Below are 25,005 nucleotides of genomic sequence, written 5' to 3'. Positions count from 1 at the left end.
TGTTAATTAAACGAGACGCCGCTCTAAGCTTTAGCACGCCGTCTTGCTTACCCAGCGACTGTCTTTTATTTAAGAGTTAGTGGTAGACCCCCAGTTATAATGTCCGTGTGTAATTATGCGTTGCGTACGCGAACAAATCGGTCACGAATCGTGACACCCGACAAAAAGTTGACGTTATCTATTATCAGCTGGCTACACTAGTTATGTTGCAAAGCCTTATTGGTAACATTAAGCTAAGAAGTTAATGGAGACGGTAATAATCAAATAAGTTATGGGCAAACATAATAAAAAATGAGATTAAGTTTTTTAATTTCACTTCTAATTTAGTGTTTAAATTAAAAATAATTTAGAAAATTAAGCATTAAGATAAAAAAATATGAAAATACAATGGTGGTCTAGTTATTTCTTGGCAATTAGCGTTCGTATTTGTGTAACAGGCAAAAAACTTAACTTACTTATGAGCAACCTTGACAAGAAATACTGAATTGTTTTTTTTATTCGTTTAAATCCATGCTAGTAGATTAGCTAACTAGTGCTTATGTCAAACAATTATGACAAAGACGTGAGCATGGCAGTGATATTCGATCCCCTTTGCTTTGATATGTTGTGATATACATTGCAACAGAAGTGGCAAATGCGGATATATTATAGAAAGGGTATATTATTGTGAGAATATTTGGCGAAAAGTTTGACCACCAGTGACTTTCCGATCTGAAATGATAATCGTGACGAATCTTGCGAAAACCGTAAAGATGTTGTTTAAATTATAAATGAACGTTCTTAACGATACTAGAATTATTATTAGAACTTATGCACAGCAAGCCTACTGCAGTGGACCGCTGTAGGCTGTGATTGATGAGATAATTGTTTTTTTTTTTTTTTATAATACGAAAACACGTATCCGACCTAAACTTTCTCTACCATGTATTAGCACAGAATAAATAACACTTACGCAATGCGTCAAACAAAATTTGCTAGTTGGCTTCACCTAAGCTATGGAAGTAAGTTTATATAACATAGGTTATTCATATGAATAGGCTTTAAAAGAGGTTTCTATTCTTTTGTTTGGTCAAACTTATTTGTAAATCATAATGTTATACAGCTAAACAGGTTTGTATCTTCGCGTAGACCTTAAGAAGTTTATTTTTATATGTTCACGAGTATTATAAGTGTTTGTGAACTAAAAAACTCCTTGTAAAATCAGGCTATGTACGTCCAATTTTAGGGCTAGAACCTTTTCAAAATATTTTTTTACACTATTTTACATATGACTTCAGAAAAAAGATCGAGGTTAAACAACGTCAGGTACGGTCACAAATTTGACAAGAAGCGTTTTTGTTTAAATTCGTTTTTTAGCCCATTTAAACGAAACCCTCGGAGTCACGAGCCCGACCAGCACTTGTAGGTTTAGATTGTATAATTTCCATTAATGTTGCAAAAGAACTTCTTTATTTTTCATGACGACCTTATCAATATACCACATCCATTATTCACAACAAATTGCTACACATTCTTTCATCCACGTTAAAAGTTCAGGCGACTACTTGCACTTGCGCAACCCGTTTCAATTATTATCTGTAATTGGTTGCAATCCGGCTAAAAACGACTTGTAGCCAAAGTAAGGCTTTATTTGTTCAAATAGAATACCTATAGTGTTCTGTTTGAGACTTTAAATTTGAGACTTCGATAGTAAGTGCATGTATGACTCACAACATGTACCTACAATGTATAAGTATTACGTAATGGTCATTTAACTTGCTAAGACTAAATGCTTATTGATACCATAATTTAAGAAAAAGATCAATCTACCCTTTTTTTCGTTCACTCCTTTAAACTTTAACAATAATTACCAATACGGTTTCTTGTTCTCTTTATTTTCCCAATAATATGAAGACAACTAAAATAATTGGACTTTATGGAGCACATAAATAGTTAAAATACTCAACTCTACTACTCTCATACTAGCTTTGCTGTTGCAGTGCTCGCTTTACACAACAGCTTAGAACAGCACAACTTGCGGCCCCATCATGATTAAGGACTCTTCTTCAGAAAAAATCTTCAGAATTTATAGAATGAACAGCCCTCTTCTATTGAGCTGCTTCTATAAATCTATATATGCTTCTATAAATAGGTGTAACAATTTCATTACTTACGAAAAACTTGTAATAACGATATGGGGTACCATGTAAGTGCAATGCAATGTTATAAGGGTCGATCAAGTATGGGTAATGTAAAACGATGGCGACAAAAATAAAACTCAAACTGACTTATTAATATTTATTAATACATAACTAATTTCTTAATAAGTATGACACACTTCACGCCTTCTTAGATTTGCTCTTTTCTAAGTTCTGGCCTTCATAGTAGTTTTCACTGGAAAATAAATAAATTCATTGATTAATATATTTTTAAATAATATAATAAAAAAATGAACACCTTGCCATATTCTGTTTTGCCAAAATAAAAATAAAACGCAGATAGAAAGAACGTTTTCCGATTCCTTTCATGTCCCATATGATAATTATTTTCCAGAAATAATCAAATCTTTAAAAATCATATTGACTATCCTTGAGTTAAACTATACTAATGACATCTCATTTTGCACCCAGTACTTAGATATTCTTCAATATTGTTTTAAGCTCTGGAAAGTCACTTGTATTTCCTTCGATGATCGCACAGGCTTTTTAAAACATATTGTATAAAAAAATATCCTTACCATCCTTCAACCTTCTCGGGGTTATCGCACATAAAGGTGTCCTCATTGTAGACCTTGCCGAGGGGGCAGAGCCCCTTCTGCGGTTGCACGCCGTTACGGCAGATGTAGAACTTCTGGCAGTCCTCGGGGTGAGGGAAGGTGGGGTGCGGGAGCGCGCGACCGTTGGGACCCATCACCTCGCCGTCGGGGCAGGAGAAACCGTCGTCCAATAAGTCTAGAGAATGTGAAAGAACTATTAGAATCTAACAAGCTTGTGATACAGATAATTAAACGAGAATAATGCTAATGAGAATAATGAAAAATGGTGTAAACTAATATAAAAAGAACTTTTCATTGTCTATTTCCGTTTTCTGGAACGTATAAACACCTTATTTAAAAAGCATCAATATATTTAGTTTCAATAAATAGTGATGTAGCTATTTTTTGGAGTGCAAGAAAACTCTCAATTTTTTTAACTACCTTTATGAATATTAATATTAACTCTTCCTTAAAGAAATCCAAGGAAGGATTTATGATCATTTAAAACATTCTCACGTGAACATGAGAAACTCCAAGGAGCTTGCAAAATGGACTTTAAGTCTAACATCATGAGAACCATTTTCTTTTTCAACGTACCCTTGGTGACATGGTCGCACTGCCTGTTGACGACCTCTTTCCAGTCGCAGTTGGAAGTCTCCTCATCGAAGTGCAGACCGGGTGGGCAAGGGAGCTCGTTGGGGAGACCCTCGGAACAGTAGTAGAATTTGTCGCAAGCCTGCAAGGAACATAAACTTAATAAATGCTTTAGGCATGAGCATTACTACCTAGAAGTCAGTCAAATTTTTCGACTCTTACAGGTAATTCATTTTGTCAAAGTCACGTTTGCATACAAAAGGAAACAGCTCTCTAGACAGGTTACATTTCGTCATTACAATCATCAGAGTCAATTGAAGAGTCTCGAATGTATGGAGATGATTGGTCAGGGTGACGTGACTTATCGAAACAAAATATCATTTCTAAACCTACATTTAAAAGTTATTTAATTACACAGCGATTGTAGAAATATCTCTTGGCTGGAAGGGCAGTAACATTACGTCACAATTTTTCTCACATCCTTACTGATTTAATGTTTAAATAAAACGGGATTTAATTTTTATTTAAACAAAAAACCTTTGAAAAGAGCCCATCTCTATTTATTTTATTCGCATTCTCTCCACACTGCTTATATCTTTATTGCAGGCGTTTCTATCATTCGCTGATATATAAAACGTTGCATAATTAACATCATTTATAGCTTTATGAGATTAAAGACACATTATGGGTATTTTCCAAAGACATTACGTTGAATAAGATAGCTTCCTAGGAAATAGGTAGTAGTCTAGCTTCTAGATTATGTCTACACTTTCATATATTATCAGCTTTTTATGCCTAATCTTCTCTCTTGATTACTTTCTAGTCTAGACAGCTTATTAAAACGCAAAAATAAACTGTAAAACATAATTTAGTCGACTAATGATGATGGCGTTATCGTAATGGCTTATTTAGATGATGCGAGAAATATCGTGCCAGTATTTTAGCGACCCCGTATCACTTTGAAGTGTAGGGCTGAGCAGCTTTGGAATACAGTACAACGTCATCATTAATTTAAAAGCTCTTATAATGACCAACTCAATGAGAAATTTGTGTATTTTTTCGATCGATAAATTTAATGGCTATAGGTAACTCCAAGCTTTGCATTTTTTTGGTACCGACCATTTAGCCATAATGCCATAGTCTTAAAAAGGTATATAAAGTTTAGTTTGACCATGCACTGTATGACAATATCGTTTAATAATATGCCAACGACACCTACCTTATCTTAATAGTTTTACAAAAACGATTACAATCACCTCATTAAACCTTAACGTTTTTCGCCTTGTCTGCCTCATTGTATAGGTAACGATGACATTATTTCGAAGATGATATCGACATTCCGACAAAAACTATTCCGTTCACTGCCCTTTGCCTGAGTTGAAGGGCACACAAATGTTAGGTAAATAGTAAATTCTAGACGGTTAGTGCTATGCAACGTACCTGGGGATCAGGATGCTTGAAGTATCCGTTCTGTCTGGGACAACCTTTGCTGGGTTTTGGCTCCTCTGAAAAGTAAATTAATTTCAGTTATTATATATCTATTTTAATAGACTGTAGTGTGAACAAAATTTCGTCTATTTACTACTTGTGATTAATTTTGTTGCTGAAGAAAAGTTATTTTATTATTAATGTAGGAATTAATGAAATTAATTGTGTCGGTCATATTCGTTAGTGAGATGTTAGACCTCGAAAAAGAGTCAATTCTTCTTTATTTTTTATGTTGGTAACCTCAGTACCTCATTCTTGATGAAACTATTTTGGAAATTCTATTTTCATTTCATTTTACAGCTTTTCTCAGTATTTTTTCTTAGAAGCGTTTCTAAATCCGTTTATATGATTCTGGTGTTAAAAAAATATTATTTAATAAGACTTCCTTTAAAGTACATTTAGTCATGTAGTAATACTGTTCTACTTACGCAATTCCTTCCTGTCACCGCAGTCTACATTGGAGGGGATGTCGCACTTCTCCTTGTTGGGGTTCTCATCTGAGAAGACCAGTCCGTCGGGACACAGCTTCGTTTCCGCTACACCTGTAGGCAATGGAAATAAAAACATTATTTAAATACCTGAGACTTAACTTAAGTTTGGAAACACAAGATTTAGTTTTGTTTCAGAATTCCGTTGTCAATCCGAACTAACCGCCCTCTCTTTTTGGTCCTTGTTTTATTTTTTTAATACCGCCACAGTGCCTAAAATGGATGTATTTAATACTTGTGCCACGACCAATTGCACAAACTTTAAAGACACATGCACAAAGACATTTAGATTCGGAACATAGGTCCAGTGCACATAGGTCACACAATTGCTTGTCCTACGCGGGTCTTAAACCGCAGTGCGTCGCGCACAGTATGTTTTGAGTGTAGATTACACAGTGCACATTAGATTTAAAGAAATGTAGTTTTTGACAACAAAGTGGTCAAACAACATCAATATTTGTTGATTCCTCTACTTGTGGGCAATAAAGAATATTCTTTCTATTAAAAACGTTTAAATTAGTTAGCGAGAAAATTCTAAATATATCCCAGACATAACATTCTGTATTATAAATCGTTCATTATATTAATCTTAATCAACCCAGTTCTAGCTTTAGCAAAACAACAACTTTTAATGTTGTAAAGCTGGTGAAAGGCGATGTTAAGTTTAGCCTCATTTAAATACTAACTGTCTCCTTACAAAACCTAGATGTTACCGTTCCTAGATTTCTTTTGCTTATAATTTATACCGAGACATGATTTTGTTATAGTTATAACGATAGACATAATTTCAATGTATAAGTCAAAAACATTGGTATCGGCTGAAAGGCATACTTTGACATTATAGCGCCGAAGAGTTTGCTTTTTTTTCAACAAAATAATGTGTATGTACAAATAATGTGTAATAAATGACTGGTTTACTGCGGACAAAGTCGCGCGTAACAGCTAGGTCTGATGACAAATGAGTAAATTGATCTAGAAGCCTACTAAAACGAGTTCTAGGTTTTACTACACAATATTATTAGCTGTTTATTATATGACACTATTTTTAGCGCCTTATGTCTTAATTCTTTTGTGAATAAACTTCGCTTAAATTATGTTTGGGAATGCAAATTATGACTCTAGCAGGTTTAAAAACCAAATATTATAAATCTCTTTTATTTCCTAATTCAATCAATCTGTCATCAGCAGACCGTCCTTCCTAAACCAATACCGGCAAAATGATATCCAAACACCGCTATTGCCAAACCACAAAACCCCGCTCAGACAACGGAAACACACAAATGCATTGTGCATTACAAAACTCTACTGTGAAACTTTATTAAGGCCAAATATTTCTTTCAATAGAGGTCGAAATAACCATTAAATGAGGTAAGCTTTACTTTAGTAACTGGCTATTTTGTTGCAAAAAGCCCTAGTTAAGCTAATCGGCGCTAATCGGCGTTTATTTGTCGTCATCACGCATGCGTTGTTGCGTTTGTTTTTGGAATGGTTTTTTCGCGCGTTACGCATTTTTACTTCTAATAGTATTAGTAGTAGTATCGTTTTTAATTCCTAGTTAAAACCTCATTTAATACTTTCACAGATTAAAAATATTTGTTTTGTTTAGTATATTTTATCTGTTTTGAACTTTGAGGACAATCATGTCACAGAATATACAAATAGTATTATGGCTATATGTAAACTATAGTGGCAAATTTCTTGTATTTTACATTAATATACTTTCTGCTTGCATAAGAAATTTAAATGTAGTCGACGTAAAAGCTAATACTTATAATTAAAATAAAAGTAGAAAGCGTATTGCAATAAGCTGAGTATGTAATAATGTACTTTTCCTCTAACAATAGGCAGACATTAAACGATTATGACCTATCACGAATTGACACGAAATTAAATGGTTGAGTGTGCGTATAATATTTGTAAATACACAATAAAATAAATATAAAAACCAATAAATTTAAGACAAAAAAAAACAATCGTTTTCAAGACACGAACGTAATTTTCGAAGGACTTTGGTAATATCTTACGGTTAACTGTGGTATTTCTGAAAATCCCATTAGATTAGGGGAGAAAATTATTAAATCACTTAAAATTCCATATATACCTATTTATGTAGAACCCAGCTGAATAATTAAACTTTCTTTATCTTGGTAAGATAACATTTAAGAAATAAAAAGTACCCTTTCTCTTAAAAACATTATAAGCCAGTACGAGTATTTCATTTGAATTTTAATTTACCATGAAATGTTAATAAAAGAAATCTTGTTAATATTCCGAACGCAAGTGCAATACATTCTTTTCACTATATTTGGTGTTCTAAGAATATGGAGGGCAGTTGTTACGTTTAAATTAGAAAGCATTTACTTATGTGTCAACTTTCAACAATTACTTTATTGTTTACCCGACTAAAAGTTTTTATAATTAAACTACTGAAAAATAAAAGTTCACCCTGAGAAACCCACGATGTATGAAATAAAATAATTATGGCGCCAAATTACTGAACATATAGTATTTAAAATTATATTTTTGTGCCGTTATAAAAATGATTTCCGTACTAAGATAGTCTTTTTCGTTTGTAATTTTATGTTTGTCGATTTCCTCTTAACCATTGTGTTACGGGGAGACCTACAAGCATATTGTTATGCTTGTATATCAATTCAGTAATTTGGCGCCATAACCATTTAATATAATATATCATGCATTTCACAATGCCAAATTTGGGTGATACTATTAACATAATACACACTTTAATAACAGTTCGCATTCACAATATTGAAATTATCATAACGCAATGACATTGAATTCGTAAGTAACCGTTACACTCCAAATGTAGATCGATACCGCTACAATTACTGATGCAATATTCAAAATCATTCATAAATAGGTATTAGCAATTGGCTTGCATGAATATGAATACAATTGAATACAGTGATCTATCAATTACTGATTACTGCAAGTGTACAACAAGTTTTAGGTTATATATTACCGAAATAGGACAGATTTTTTCGGTATCTCAGATTTTTAGGCTTATAAATAATTATTGAGACATTTAAAATAGAAATAAGAATTGATAAAACAAATATTGATATTTAAAAATTAACGTCGATCAAGTTATTTGTATTTTAAAGGTATCAGTGTACTCATTGTTGATGAGCCAAATAAAAAAATAAATAACAATCTTAAATTTGCCAACAATTGACCCCTGCACAAAGAAAAAACCGTCATTTCATGCACTTTTTAAACAATTAACTGCTTCATTAAACCGATTGCTTACACTCACACATTGGGATATATCGTGCCAACTATTACCTAGTAATAGGCGAAGTCGTAACACTTCGGTATTTAATAATGAGGAAATATTAGGAATTTTTACACTCTACTTGCGACAGTAACGAGATTGGCCGATTGTTGGCAAAAAATACGCACGATCACGACATTTTGTGTAGTAATGTCATGTTTAACAATGTGTCTCATTGAACTGGTGACCACGCTAGGTACTTGAATACTTAGAGAAAAGTAGTGACGTCATTTGTTATTGAAGCTACTTTTGCCTGACGACACAATTTTAAACACAAAAATTAAATTTTGACACGGGCTTATTTAGGTGATCAACCTATATGAAGTAAAATTATGGCATGTATCTTTTTTACGAGATAATGTTTTAAAAGGACTCGACTTTATGGGGATTTTTATACCTAAGTGGAAATCAAGGATGTCTCTTCATGAAAGCCGGGGAGGGATAAAATCTCAATCATTTTTGTTCTACGCCACTCATGCTATTATATCGATTGACTATCGTCGAAAAGACAATTATAGAATAGAGATGATTCTTGGGGTAATTGATAAAAAACGGTATTTAAATTATGAGCATATGTATTTAAAGTGTATTTTTATAGAACTTACATTTTAACTGATCACATATTTCAAAAAAAAAAAACTTTTTGCCACCCATCACAGCCATAGTAAGAAAATCTAATTGCTCTTTCAAATAATAATTTCCTGTACATTTCATCTAATACGAACACCTCTATAATTACGCCTACATAACACGAAGCTTCCAACTAATATTAAAGATTAAGAATGCTATAAAAATAATTATGATGTGAACTGCGTTCAATTAGCGCTTTCATTACATTTTGGAAGAGTCTCTTACGTAACAAATAAACACTCACGAAACAATTAAAATACCAGAGATATACAACCTAAATACAAAATACTTTAACCGAAAATAATGAGAATTCTAAGTTCAAATTATCTAAAAACAACACGTAATAAGTGAAACCCGGAATGAGAGAATCTTTAGAATTACAATCACCCTGTATTACGACATTGTTATGCACTGCACAGTTGACCTTTCATACTGACCTTTGCTGCATTTGTAGTAAAGGTCACACTGGTAGGGATCCGGGTAGAAGCCGCTCTTTTCTGGGCAGTCGAACTCTTGTGCTGAAACTGAAATACAAAAAAAAATATAAGTATTGTAATAGGTGCACAATTAAATGCTTATCTTAATCGTGAAGGAAATAATGCGACTAGAAAAAGACTAAAAAAAATAATTTTTCAATTATAATATTTCTCTATTCTAAGTTCAATGTTCGAAAACATCATTCTTATGGAGAAAAACCTGTAAGGAACTCAATTGTTAGGGTATTTAGATAAAACATTTTATAAGCTTTTCATTCACGTACGTAGAGAGTTAGTATGAAAAAATACTAATTAATTATGTTAAAACTTTTGATTTAGCATTCAGAGAATAAACATCGACATATTAAATATATAACACGACAACCCTTAACTATATAATTAAAGGTGTTTAATAGAAAAAAAGGACATTCCAAAACGTTTACTCTAACATTCATAATAACACGAAACTAACCACGAATTAAACCGACCAAATATTTAACATAATAAATCGAAATTTACAATAACTTGAACTAGTTCGCTTTATACAAGAAAGTAACCTAACGCCTAACCCAAGGCCACAAAGTCTTTGAACCAATTGCAGGCTAACTACACAGTTCTGAGTTATGACAGTTTGTATCTAGCAAAGAGGTCGTAGGTTTGTAGTAATGTGGACTTATTTGTAGGACAACAAAACTTACTGGGAAATAATGAATGACCGTCAAATCTGTCCCAAAATCCGCTATTTAAAATGGCCGATAAATTAATGGTGATTGGATTAAATTGGACAGTATTCGCATACTCCTAATAATTTTTGGCTACAAATTGAAGCTTTGTAAAACAATTATGTTTGCCTGACAATAGAACTTAAGTGACCGGGCAAATCAATACTTATATTACCAATCTATATATATCAACCAATATCTTATACTGTCTACATTCATCTACAATAAGATATAAATAGTTATTTGGAAATTTCCAAACCCCTGCTCCTTCCGATGCATTTGCTTTCCCAGCAACAAATTAGTCCCTATTACAATCTACATTTCAATACAAATTACAAATACAACCTATACCTGAAACCCAATCTATACCTAAACGTACAACCTCTTTCAGGCAACCTATTCTCATCCAATTGCATTAGAAGTCTAACAGTAGAATACAATGGCCCGAGACATTGCTTAAGATTGCATTGTTATCACATATTGTGCTGCTTGCCAATCAATTCGGAGAACTGGACTATACTATGAGGTTTTAACAGCTGTTAATGTAGGACTGTAGGTATTGTACAAGTGAGATAGCGCTCTACACTAGACAAAGTAATGTCTCGCTTTTACAATGGCACGAGTCCTACAGTTACATCACTTGGTACAGGGTTTGGTTTTAATACAAGCCTGGCTATTCTATCATCGGTCTAGATTGCCTAAGACTACAATTATTATTGTTTTATTGTTCAATTTGTTTTGCTATTAGATAAACTTGCGAGTTTTGTTACAGCACTAATAAGGTTCTATACCAAAGTGTGCTTAAGGTTTCCTTGTTAAGACTAGCAGGCAGACCTACTGGTATATTTTTAAAATCCTATATCAAGCTCTATCTAAGGACACAATTGAATTAGCATAAACTATCTCAGGTCTTGATTTTTGTTTCCAGTCCCTACGGAATATGGAAACCGTCAAAACCAGAAATATTATAACTACAACGGATTATGTAAGGTAAAAGGCCCAGCCAGGGCAGCCACTTTCTTTTATTTTTTTATTGTTCAATTTAATCGGCAATACGCAAAGAGCCATTATCGGCTTAACTCATCTACACGCACTAAAATTACTTACAAATTCATAAAGGCACTGTCATTGTTTATTCTGCCGACAAAAAGAGTTTGTATGCATTCATTTTACATATACGTGAAACCGGCGTGCATTACAACACTATATAAAGATCAATGTTCCAAATACGAAAGTTTAAAAATAAAACAAATATTTTAAGACCAATATTTATGACTGGCCGATAAAATATTTTTCTTTAAAATGTATTACCAAATTCGCACACGATTTTAAAATTAGAACGTTTACCGATATGGCCATTTTGTTTCGAACAATATTGTGATTGCATATAATTTCTCTTGAACACGAAAATTTATGTGTGAAATACATAACGTTCGTTTACTTAACAAATAGTTTTGTTATTGAGTAACTAGTAGCAAACGAATTTAGTTAAGCATTATGTCCTCTCCAATATCTAACACAATAATCCCGTTAAAACTAAAAATAAATCTGCGATTAAAATGATTTAGAGGCGAACTACTTATCTAGACTATTTAAACAGATAAAAACAAGAAATTTAAGGACATATGCGATTAATTCAATGAAGACCACCTTGAAGGTTAGACTGTCACTGGCCTTAGTTTCATTAGAGTAAATACCTACGTATCTACAATCATTGATACCTTACGTGCTACTACAAATTACTCTTTAAACAAGGCTTTTAACTGTCACTGTTACTTCGACAATCAAGGTTAATGATCTTTTATGCTATGGTTTAAAGTTAAAATACAATTTTGGGTCTCTAAATTAAGCTTGAGTATCTCAAACCTTTAGGCATGTATCTCGATTGGCGACTTGAGAGGTGATCACTTTAGGCTATAAATTTCGACACTAAATACTAGGTAAATACTCAATTTTTATTTGCTTTCTAAAATGTTAATACGTATGCTTAATTGGTAAACAGAAAATCTTAGTCACAATCATGTGTCTGACCAAAAAAACGACATTATAACAATGCCTTTGACTTTCAATACGTTTGATCTGATACTAGATGGACAAAATTGTAAAACGTCTACACTCAAATTTTAGATTAAAACTTAGATCGTCTTTCCTATAGTAATATTAGAAGTTCGGACCTACATAACAATTGTTTGAACAGCGTAACCATTGATCCCCACAACGACATGTGGTCGTAACAAACGTGACTGAAGTTTCGAAAATTCTCGAAGTATTTGTACCCTTGCAACATGCGTCGAACCAATTTACTTAGTGTCGATCATGAATGTGAAAGGAGGACGAAACAGTTCAATGAAATATCATGTACGCGTCAATACACATGTTCATGAGCTAAAGGATATGTGTATAAGTATACGTTTGATATACCTACACTATCAGAGAAAAATAAATTATGTAGGTACCTAATTTTTCTATTGAGTTAACCATTGTAAAATACCAGTGACTTGAAATTTTGTCGTTTCAGGACTTTAATTCTAATATTTTTTTCAAATTCAAATTCAATTTAAATCACATTGTATAACACGTGCGGTTTCTTTCTCTTAGATATGACGTATTGAGATAGAATAACATAATATACATTTTATAACCAAAAATAATTATGATAACCAATTCAGTAGGAAATGCATGTTCAAAAATCATTTAAGAACAGTTTCCTAAAACATATTTAATCAACACTCTATATTTCAATTGGTACGAAAAAACGGTAAACAAAACAATTAGTTAATGCAACAGCAATCGGAACTGGTAAGTTTTTTTGAAAACCATAATGTAAACAATTCAGCGATAATTACGTTACGGCTGTAATTATATAATTATGTAATGTAGAAGGGCTGTTATGGATATCCGGGTTTAAATATATGCAAATTATTATCAAACTCAGCAACATTGTAAAAAGCAATTTGTGGATTTGAAATTGAGGTTTCGTAAGCCCGAATGCTATTAGCGACTTCTCTTTTAATTCAGTCTAAGATTGTTGAGTAATTTACTTAAGGCAGTTTCTATTACCTCATGGACACATTCTCGGGGGAGGAAGTGGGCAGAGTCAAACTGTTGCAGACTAAACCTGAACCGCCGTGCAACGTCTCCCGAGATCTGACCCGTGTCTGGCAACGGGTATTGAAGCACTTCCTCAAATTCTATAGCCTGATAGAAATGACCATTGATTTCTGATAAGGGAAGATAGAAGGGTGTATAGGGAAACCACCTTGAAATCATTAATAATATGTCTACAATCGGTAGTACTGATAGAATCTTTATAAAGAGGCAACATTTGTAAATCACGTGAAAATTGACAACGGAATTTTCCATAGTGACATTTGAGCATAGTCAACGCTGTTAGAAAATTCACTGAAAGCTGGTGATATATTCGCTTGAGCACTGATAAAAAGACATTAAAGTAGAGTCAATTCCAATCAATTTTTACTCTTAGTTGTCACCCAATAACTACTCAATGTTGGCAAATACCTTGCCGCACGTTTTACAAACAAGTTTACACATTCAAATCAGGTAAATACCAGCAAGCCAGGTCAAACATAATTCAAAAGCTATCCAGCAATAAACAGTAATGAATAGACTGATAGAATTACTTTCACTTAGTACTTACATATAGTATGCACTATGCAGTATTAATAGAAGGCGCTAAATGCTTATATATATAACGACACTTGGAGAGAGAACTAGGATGAAATTAGGAATTGTATAAAATATTAGATGATGACATGATTGGAGCAATTTTGTGGCCGAAAAAGATTAAACTGTTTTAGGTTACGTAAAATTGGGAGGAAATAAAGGACATCCTACCTGAGAGTCTACCATGGTATAGTTGTGGAAGCAGGACAGTGCTATACATAGCCTAGAACGACATCTCTTTTCCACATTCAAAATTTTATTATTTTACGACGTACAGCAGGCCCCTTGAATCCTACGTGCTAGGTATACAATTAAACTACACACAAATTCTTTACAAACTCAAATTGTCAATCAAAGTAAACATTTTAAAAACCAGACTTCTAAACCCAAACCACGTAAACAATATAAGACTTAAAATAACAGAGTTTTGAAACGAATACATAATCCAATATAAAAAGTTATATGCTAGCTGTGATTCAGGAAAATGACAATTCAGGAAACCTAAATGCCTTCGTGCGAGGAAAGGTTATTTCGAAATTTGTGCAAATCTAGTCCCTGGACTGTTGTCATGAGTCATCGGTGACGTCATACCAGAAATATTTAAATCAACCCTTTATTTGAGAGGAAGTTATACACGAGACAGTAGGTCAAAATGCTGTTGAAAAATATTCTTAAATTGCGTCATTGCTGGTTTGAAATAATTTGCTATATATTTACTCTAAAGAAGTTATACAACTATCAAATTTCAACAATTTTTACCACTTTATAATATTGGCTAATTAACGAAATATATACATTTTTCTTAGATATTGGTATAACCAGGTATCAACGTTCACATTTTTCAGTAATCATAAACATAGGGACAAATAATCACTATTATAATACTCTATTATTAGTAGATTACTACTATAAAATTGAATCAAACTTAAAATAAACGTTCTAGAAGTTTCTAAAGGGGTAAAATGCGAACTATTTTAGTGAATAAATGTTGTCAACGAGGTGTCAATCGTGAGCGAACGATGACGCATAAGCATTCCGCTAGTCTTTTAAATAAATGAGCTTTTAACCAGAATTGAATCGATTAATATTAAGCTTAGAGACGTTATTTTTTTTTCAAACATTTTACTTATCCAGTCAAACATAATATTTTAATGAAATTTTTAGTTTTCAATTTTCGACAAACACAATTTTAATACAAATTATTTTCTAATCAAATCAAATCTATTTCAATTTTAATTTCAATTCATTCAATTCTAGTATCTCAGTATCACAATTTAATTGATCAAATAGACTGGTTATTGACCCCTCAATTTCTCAATAGAATTCACCGCAAGCGAACGATCAACATCAAATCACAGTAAAAATATAAAACAAATGATAATACACTTACCCAGGCACAAAAACCCGGCGACGAGAATTAAACTCTTCATATTTTTATTTAATATATTTTGAGGTAGTAAATATAAATATAGTCCCACGATAACTGTGTACGTGCGTTTCCTTTCGAAGGTTGCTCTGTATTGCGAGCGGGCGGCCCATTGTGCCCGACGCAGACGCAGCCTGACATACTACGCGCGACAGTATACATTGCGACGAAAGTCAATGAAAGTTTTTTTAGAGTTCCGTACTCAATTTTTAACAGACATTTTTAATTTAATCTTTTATCAGCCGCAAATTTAAAGTTGCTCAAACATGCCTGCCGAGCATAATTCACCTAAAAAACTGACTAAACTGAATTGAAATTGCTCATCCATTCGGAAGCTATAATGGCACAGATAGACAGACAGATACGTCAAACCTCTCTTTTTGCAGCGGGGGTTAATGTCTCATGAACCATTATTGCTAGAGGATGTTGAATTTTCCACATGTAATGCATTTGTGTTGCTTCTATAATAACAAGAAAAAACGGATGCCATGAGGTACAATGAGTAGACAAATTTTTCACTAATTTGTTTTCTTTGGTCTATTTGTTTGGAACAGCGTCGCCAGTACAACTCGCACTTGGCCGGTATTTCTTTTTCATTTTTGACATTGACTGATGCAAAATATAGTTAGTATAGTATGTCATAGAGACATGAGTATTTAATGTATTAGTTTCGGTGCTACGGAACTGTAATTATTTGTTTTCTATTGACGTCTATATGAATAATGATTGGTTGTTTTCGTGCAGCAAAATTGGTCATGCTGTTGCGAATTATTTAATGTGAGCTTTGACAGAATAATTGACAGTCACTCACAGATAATTATACCTCTTCATATTAAAATTTAATTATTAACTTAGTTTATTCATTGTTAATTTTTTAAGAACTTCCACCACTCAGGCCCCAATACAAGATATTATAGATAGACAAAAAGACACAGATCTTTAGCTTAGTTTGCGGACCACTGTCGATTGTGTGTGTGTATGCAACTGTTGTATGTAATGAAAATTGTACAAAACTTATGAAACAATAATTAATTATTCTTATTTTTTTTTTAATACTTGATAGGTATTTAAGGGAAGTAGGAACACTTTTAAATAGCAAATGTTTAGTTAAATAATTTACTTTAGAGTATCAAAAAATGACATTTTGGGGCAGGTGTTATGTTCAATATTTAATTAAGCAAAAAGAATTATAAACAACAATCATAAATTGATATAAAACTATCTATAACTATTAAATATTAATGTTCGCACTCTAAATCATCGCATGCGTTCTCATTACAGTGAGTGTATTAAGTCGCCAAGAAAAGTCACGACACTTACCTATAGTGTCATGCATACAAAAATGCCTATACATACCTACAACACACGCATGTTTGAATGTAGGTACATACATATATACAGCCACTGCCGAGGTCCACAGACTAACCTCGGTTATGCCGACGTCATGGCCGATTTCATGGAATTAAGTGTCGTTTGGTTCATATAATCAAATTGAAGTACCTATTTATAAGGTACTTTATGCATTTATATGTAACTCGTATCCTGGTGGTGTTGGAATGTGTAATTACAATAGGGAACAATGCCCTATAGCTGTCGATAGAGTAACGTGACGGAAATTAATGAGAATTTTTACACCTTTCACACAACGCTATCTATTCTCAAAATAAGCGAAGCTTGGACTTTGGGTACTAGACAACTGAAAAACTTACTTCTATGTTTTTAAATCCATACATAATATGGATAAATTACGCCCAGATACGCCCCAATAACGTTGTCAGACTCACCCCTCTTAGACAAGTAAAACAATAAAACCCCTCATTTTGCATCGGGCGTCAGAATATTCGTAAATGACATCTAAAAGTGACACCATTTTGTATTAAAATATATTATTGTTTTCGTCTAAAAACATATGTCCTTCTTATCTTCAACAACTTTCTACCCCTACCTAAAAACGACAATGTTAGCTAACTAGCATTGAAATCTATTTTTAGCTTTTATAGATATGACTTTCCTAAAGTTTTAATGATTTGACCGATTAACCTTTACGTTATGTAGAAATGTTAGACAAAAGCGGACTTCACAAAAAGGACTGCGGTATCTTTAATTAACTGAAGAATTACGTAGGTATAACCTATTCATTTTATTCTGTTCTTTACTTTTCGTGACTTTATAACTTAAGACAGAGAAGAAAAGTATGACGTAGACGCTTTTATTTTAAGACGAATCCCTCTTTAAGAAATAACCGCGAGGGTCACAAGTTCTCCCCAAACATTAAAGTCAGATTCGAAAGGCAACCAGGCTAAAAGAAGCAGTACTGGAACTTATTATACGAGGATCGAACTCATGATATAGGACCCGTTCAGTACGTTCAGTAGATTTAGCTTCACCTTTACCACTGAGTCATCTTTGCAAGAATAATGATGTAACAAACCTACACATAGAATCTAGGATGGGTGGAAACACTATTAAAACAAATTAAGCATTTAAAAGTCTTTTGCAGTCTCTATTAGAAACAATCCGATGAGAGATGAGAGAATTTCTTGTTCTATAAAAGAGCTTTTTGGCCAGCAGTAATATGACAACTCCCGATGCAAGAAGGCCGATCAACTTAGTTGTAAATTATTCATAAATATTCATGCTATAGAAAAACACATATAGGAAGACTAGATATTGACAATAACACTTAATGAATATACGATAAGTACATACATACGTATGGTATATAGAGCGAGGTTATTCTAGGTCACCGACGAGTCGACCCCGAACAGTCATTCATATTGGCAAAAGCTTGTAAATCACCTTTGATATAACCTGTAAATCATTACTTTTCCTACTCACCTCAACACATATAGAAGAATGCAAGAGTGTGGTAGAGGTCAGATATAATTTATTTGTTAAAGTTGTGACGGCTTCTGTGTTCTGTAAGTCTTAAGTATGGGATTGTATGATACGGACTTCATTAATTATAGGTTAAAAAGCATTTACATACAAGAATGCCAAATTAAAAATTATTAAGAAGTAGACAGATAAATTGTCTTCTTTGATTCGAATATACCGATTCTGTAAGATGTTTTTTAACTTATTGAAAAAAGAAGTAAGTTTATTAATGCCTAAATAAAATAAAAGCTACGAAGACTGGTATTTTCACAGAAACCTAATGGAAAAATCCACAACAACTTTAAATAAAATAGTAAATAAACCTAAAAATCAAATTTAAATACTTCATCCTTAACTGCAATTAAATTTAAGACCAATAAAACTATAAAGTGTTTATCTTAACGATATTTTTCAGCCGAAAATGGTACCAAAAAATTTTATCGATGTGCAAAGGAGAAACCCGATTCTGGGCCTAGCCGTTACACAAATGAAATATGTACCAAAAAATTCTACTATTTTTCTTTGTTTACCCATTTAAATATTAGCCTCAATTACAATGGCCAAGTCTAAAAAAAAGTACATTTCTATTTTTCTATTTAAAACAACCTTTGTAAACCGTTAAAGTATTTATTTTATTGTACATAACTTCATTTGCAAACACTAGCATTAAACAATAGAGTGTACCTAGGATATAATCGATTTAGCGGATATTATATTTTTAAAACTATATCAATATAAAATGAAAAATATACATTATTTACAAAGCGTCAAAAAAGACATCTTCATCATTGCTAAAATCGGGAAACGTACCCAGAAGAATAAGAATTAGTATTGCCAGTGTTGTATGGCAATACTAATTCTTTGGGCAAAATATAGATCAGCCTTAGCCTTTATTTTAGTGTAATTCCTTTTTTTATATTCAAATAATTGTAAAATAAAAAATCTGGTGTCTAATAACTTGTTTATGTAAGCACGATTAAAAAATCATTAAAGGAAATAAATAATTGAAAAAATCGATTTTAACGCATCGATTCATTTATTTCACATGGATTACACTAGCAAATGTCAAATGCCAATGTCAACGTCTGATAATTGTCATCGTGCTTTCATAAGTGACATTCGCTTTTCGTATCTTCGAGCGCGTGAATGTGTTTTTCAAATTCTCGAGATTTATTACAATATTAAACCTCTGCTCGAATACTGGACTCCGAAACTGATTGCCTTCTGACTGACCCTTGCTTGCATATTGGATGCCTGCATTCCTGCTGACCTTTGCTGGAAAACCGGATCTGGATATTGCTCTTCTGACGATTGGTGGATACTATTAATGGTGGAATAGCAACAGACCGCTGCAACACAATAGAAAGGCGAAGATTGGTTGGGTGCTGTGCCCACACCATGGACCAATTTTACTCCTGCACAATTCCTGTATTATTATATTACGATAATCCTAACGAAGGTGGTTAATAAAGAACGATCTTAATAATACAGTTTTTATTTTAATAAACCTATTGTTGCAATCTCAGTTTACTGTAATTTCAGATAGCATCAAAAAATCCCCTGATAGTAAATACAATGTTTAAATATGTCATTATTGATGTAAGTAGGCCTTATCTAGTAAACATAGTTTTCTGCTGAAGTTTTCACGAATATTAATCTGAATTAATCACTTTTTAAGTAAGTAGGTAGGTACCTAAACCTCATCATGGTAGATTGCAAGCGCTACAGTTGAATAAATACAACGCAGGAGACGGCCATATGTTCCAGCGATGCCACCTGACAGCAGAGAGTGTGAGAGAGAGACATGAGAGAGAGCGTTGCTAAGCGCGCTCCGTCCTTTATAGCGCACCGCTTGTCAGGTCCCAGGTTTTGAAGGAGGTTTCACTAAGGATCTTGAGAAGGAGGTTTCACTTTAAAAAGGAGGTTTCGCTAAGACTAACAATCAGTGTAAACATTGTCTGATTTTACCAATTTGGCCATTGTTGAGTGACGTGAAAATTGGACTCGTGAAATCTTTCTAAGTTCTCTAATTTATGGCAAAATTCCAGCTCTGTAACGCCAGGCCCAAGTTTCTATGGAGTTTGGTTTTCTCCTTTATTTATGAAAATCCAACAACATATTTAAAGATGCAAAATGGAATGTTAATCTTTATTATCTGGCTCTCGAAGGCTGTGCCATGTTTCCAACGAAACATTACATTTTATTGCTAATTAAGTATTAAATGCTACCATTTATGTCTGGGTGTATTTTTGTCTGACAGCAAAAACATGGAGTCAAAAATCTGTCCCTGTAATCACTATGCCATAATTTATATGAGTTTTGTTCCTAACTGTTGAAAAAGTTCCATCTTAAATCAACTTGTTTTTCTTGATATTTTGTCTTGAGATCTTTTGCATTATGGATTCCATATTGGTATATTTTAACGCTTATTTTTTGTTGGTGTATTCATACATAAATTGTTCTATTGAACAGGAATTGGCAAAGTATTCGTAATGAAGAGTATTCTAATTGAGCTAAAGTAAACGTATAATTTATTCGACATTTAAATAATGAAAACCTCAATAACTAGAGAAAGTCTTATAACCCACAGTTTGCTATTAGTTGGTACCTACTAAAAAATCTCAAAAAAAAAACCAATATATATTCAAAATCTTACATCATCAAACGTCTAAAAGAATATTAAGAAAATAAATTTAGGTCCGCCTTACCTAAATTTATTATTTAATATTCTTTAAGACTACACTGATACTACTGGATGTAATGTTAGGTAAAAAGGACAGCAGACAAAGCAAAAAGCAAAGAAATATTAGACGAATCATAATTACCAAAAACAGGACTAAACAAATTTTATTTCTGCTTAGTGTTCAAAGTTAGTGACCACTATTATAAACTATTCGGAGAAATAGGAAATGGCCGTGTTTTAAATGAAGGTCAAGCCACTGCACTAAATACCTGCAGTTGCGTATCTGTGCTGCCACGGGCATTTAATTTATTTTACATACGTAATTACTATTTGGCTAAGCGGTTTGATTAATCTATAATTATACGCTATTTATTTTTTGAGTTTAGGTTCCGTTCTGTATCATATTCGCTTTTGACTCTTAGGATGATGACATATTTCTTTATATATTTTGATCTATTAATTTTAGTTTAAAACTGCTGTGGTGTAAATTAGGGGAGGTCTATGTCCAGCTCTGACCAGGCTGAATAGATTGATTTATACACACTACAACTTAACTAAAGCTCCTCAATATAAAGAAGAAAGAAATCATTAAGTCTATATTATTCGTTTCATTCTAGAATTATTTTAACGTAAGCTCAATTTACTTTCCTTCAACGATAACTAGGAATACTTGAGTTATTCGTAATACCCCTGGGTTCTTGCGTCATCAGAAAATGTCTTGTACTTTGACTGTAAATCCATTGTTTTTGCGACAAACCGCGATCGTCACGTGTTTTCTGGCGCCCTACTGAGGACGTAATCTCTATTATGTAACACTTTCATTCTCATTACCGTAGTGCCATTGCTTTTTGCACTTTTTCCTTATTTTCTGGTTTCAAATACTCTCGTTTTCATGCCTACAGAGTATGAACTGTGGAACGCGACCTTGCTTGAAGAATAAAACAAGTTATACTCATTCAAGGTTTTAAGTTCAAATGAAACATTCTTTTGAATTACATTCACTGTTTAACTGTTTTACAAATATTAGGGTTGTGCTTTTGAGTCATTGTTTGGCAGGATTTTCCTTCAAAGAATTTGTACCTACGTGAAAGCCAGCGCATAATAATAATGTCACCAATATACTCGATTTTTTTAATCTATCTACGATTAAAATTAATTACAAACTCAACTCTTTTCCTTTTAAGCAAAAGTAAAAAAGTTTTTTTATTTGGTATCGGTTACCCAAGAATATAAGAAGCTTCATTAAATGGTACTTAGATAAGTATGATCAATAAACTTAAACTAATTGTGAGCCTTACGATTATAAATACATTACAAGATATACCTATGAAGGATAATTGATTGGCACGCGTAACACAATTACTCAACCAAAAACATTTGACATAAACTTTCAACTGTCAACGACATTATACAATAGAAATGACTGTAACATATTATCGATCTAATTCAAGTGATAAGTGTTAAGCAACATTAGCAACAACAATTATAGTTGAGTAACAGAATGCTTCGAAACTGGTCTAGAATGAACTAGACGCGGGACCTGGGGGTTTATTATCAACGCTTGCCTATTGTATTGTAGGTGTGAAAGAGATGCCGCTCCACGCTCTGTAGTGCGCTGTCACGCTTCCACTACAGGTTATTTGACAAAAAAAAATGTTTAACCTGTCAGACAGATTTCCATAAAATATTGGACACGTATTTTTTCTATTATCTTTTGAACAAAAAAAATTGAAGGTTATGCAGTGATTTAAAATCTCCTGTGACGTCACTCACCAGTACGCTTTTTACAAGCAAATGATGCTTTTAGCACCTACTACCAAACTTAAGTGTATCTTCTCTTCCTTACTTTAAAATGATGTGATAAAATGAAAAATACTTATTCAATATTTTATAGAAATCTGTCTGACGGACAGATTTATATTCTTCGATTTAGTCAAACATTTATTGCAATTATATTACTTTAAGATGTCGTAGTAGGCCCCTTGGAGTCGCGTGTTTTCGCGATCGACTTAGGGCTCGCATACGTGATGTTTGAGTCACGATTTTGAAGAAAGGAGTTTACAAACGACGTAAATTAAAAAGAAAAACATGTAGTTTCAAACTAAAGAAAGCTCGTATTATAAGTACTAGACAACTGATAAATATACTTATATAATTCTAAACAGTGTATAAAAGATAAATTTCACTCAAACACAGACTGATAGTGCTCATCATATCATATTTTTGTGGATTGGAATTGAAATCACGTTTTGCAGCATATCATAGTCAGGGCCGTTAACTTCTCTACCTACAGACCTGCCAAGGTAGAGATATATCTGATATCTCTATCTCTATAAATCTATTATCGATATTACTATTATTTTTTACAAAAACCTTGTTGCATTTATAAATAAGTCCACTAAGTTTAATAACTAATGTACCGAGAATATTGAAAAGTCAGTACAAAATATGCAATACTTGAGTAAGTATCTAAACTACGACACCAAATCATACTTTGAATTTAGTAATTGCAATTATTATTTAGCATTTAAATAAATCATTTTAAAATATCATTACAGTTTTATGATTATCACATAAAATCGTATGTCAAAACTTTAATAATAAATTATAAGACGTCTCACAAATCGAAACTGATTGAATCCTGTCGAATCGTCAAATAGTTGAAATACAGTCACGAGCTAAATGATTTAAGTATACTCAATCAAATACATGAAGTCTATACACAATTTATGAAGTGATGCAATTTCCATGACAACCAGTCAAGTGCAAGTCTGACTCGAGACACTAAGGGTTTAAATAAAAGTACTATTATGGCCAAAAATATGGTTTCTTGTCAAATTTCATCTGTAAATATGTCAAGTGTGTAGATTTATCCATGGGACAGCCTGGTGGCAGAGGCACAGACACACGTGCCTCGGTAGTAGGATTCCATCCATCCTTTCCATCCTCGAAACATATTTTGCTCATGACTGTATTGTTGCAAGTTCGCAACATGTTACAGACAATTTGCGCTCACAGTATGCTATATGTTATTTCAAGGTTCCAATCCAGTGTAGGTTTTCATTGTAATTGGATACTGTTTTAAATTGGAACGACCGATGTTTCGTCACGCCATATCCATTCACCCATCGTTAAACCAGTCTCGAAGATCGTGTTACAGGGATTTCCTGCCTACCTAAAGTTATTTTAGTTATACTTTTAAATTTTTCAAGGCTCCCGAGGAACTCCCGCATATTTTAGTGTAAATGTCATTTAAATTTAAATCTTGATATGATCTTACTCTTTCGAGTTGCAGGTGGCATTAATTAAGTTTTAAAGATGGTATAAATCGCTTATTTAACCACGATACAGCAACATTGTAAATCCGAAGATGGTTGCCAGTAGAGATGATCACACGTTACTTTATCTCGTCATTGTAATACTTGGCAAAATGTCACTTATCAAGCGAAAGTCGCGAAAGCATAAAATAAAATAATAATTGTCGAAACCCCTGACTGTAAGAACTTTTTCTATACACAACTTTTAAATTAAAAGCAAATTAGCAACTTGCAAATAATGTACCTTAAATAAAACGAAACTGGAACTAACTATACAAAAAAACTGAAAGCGCTCCATCCGTTCGGGAGCTATGACGCCTCATATAGACACATGTTTTCAATTCAATTCAATTCTTTATTGCATTCCACAATGTAGGCTTAGGTGGTAAACATTTTTTGATAGGTAACAATCGTGGACCCTGTCGGGCACAGCAAAGATAAAAATTATAAATGTGAGTGGAGAGGACTTATCATTTAAGAAACATAATTAATTCAACTTATTTTAAGGATACAGACTTTAGTATTAACATTAGATAAAATTAAAATTATAGGTACATTACTATTTTTCTAGTTTTAAAGATTTATTATTTA

At 32.9% G+C, this 25,005-nt stretch overlaps 1 protein-coding gene across 1 annotated transcript; it reads right to left on the bottom strand.

The window, feature by feature from the left end:
- Positions 1 to 2,263: 2,263 nt before the first annotated feature.
- Positions 2,264 to 15,825, bottom strand: LOC113494508 (protein obstructor-E-like). Its single transcript, XM_026872886.1, has 7 exons — positions 15,502 to 15,825; positions 9,667 to 9,753; positions 5,245 to 5,358; positions 4,769 to 4,833; positions 3,332 to 3,470; positions 2,717 to 2,930; positions 2,264 to 2,373 (listed from the first exon to the last, which is right to left on the bottom strand). Exons 1-7 carry the CDS (start codon positions 15,539 to 15,541, stop codon positions 2,319 to 2,321), a joined length of 714 nt encoding a protein of 237 aa, XP_026728687.1. The 5' UTR covers positions 15,542 to 15,825; the 3' UTR covers positions 2,264 to 2,318.
- Positions 15,826 to 25,005: the final 9,180 nt, after the last annotated feature.

This window comes from Trichoplusia ni, chromosome 5 (genome assembly GCF_003590095.1).
Source record: "Trichoplusia ni isolate ovarian cell line Hi5 chromosome 5, tn1, whole genome shotgun sequence".
In the NCBI taxonomy this organism is placed as follows: Eukaryota; Metazoa; Arthropoda; class Insecta; order Lepidoptera; family Noctuidae; genus Trichoplusia; species Trichoplusia ni.
Note: the sequence above shows the minus strand (reverse complement) of the source record. Positions and strands in the feature narration are given on the sequence as shown.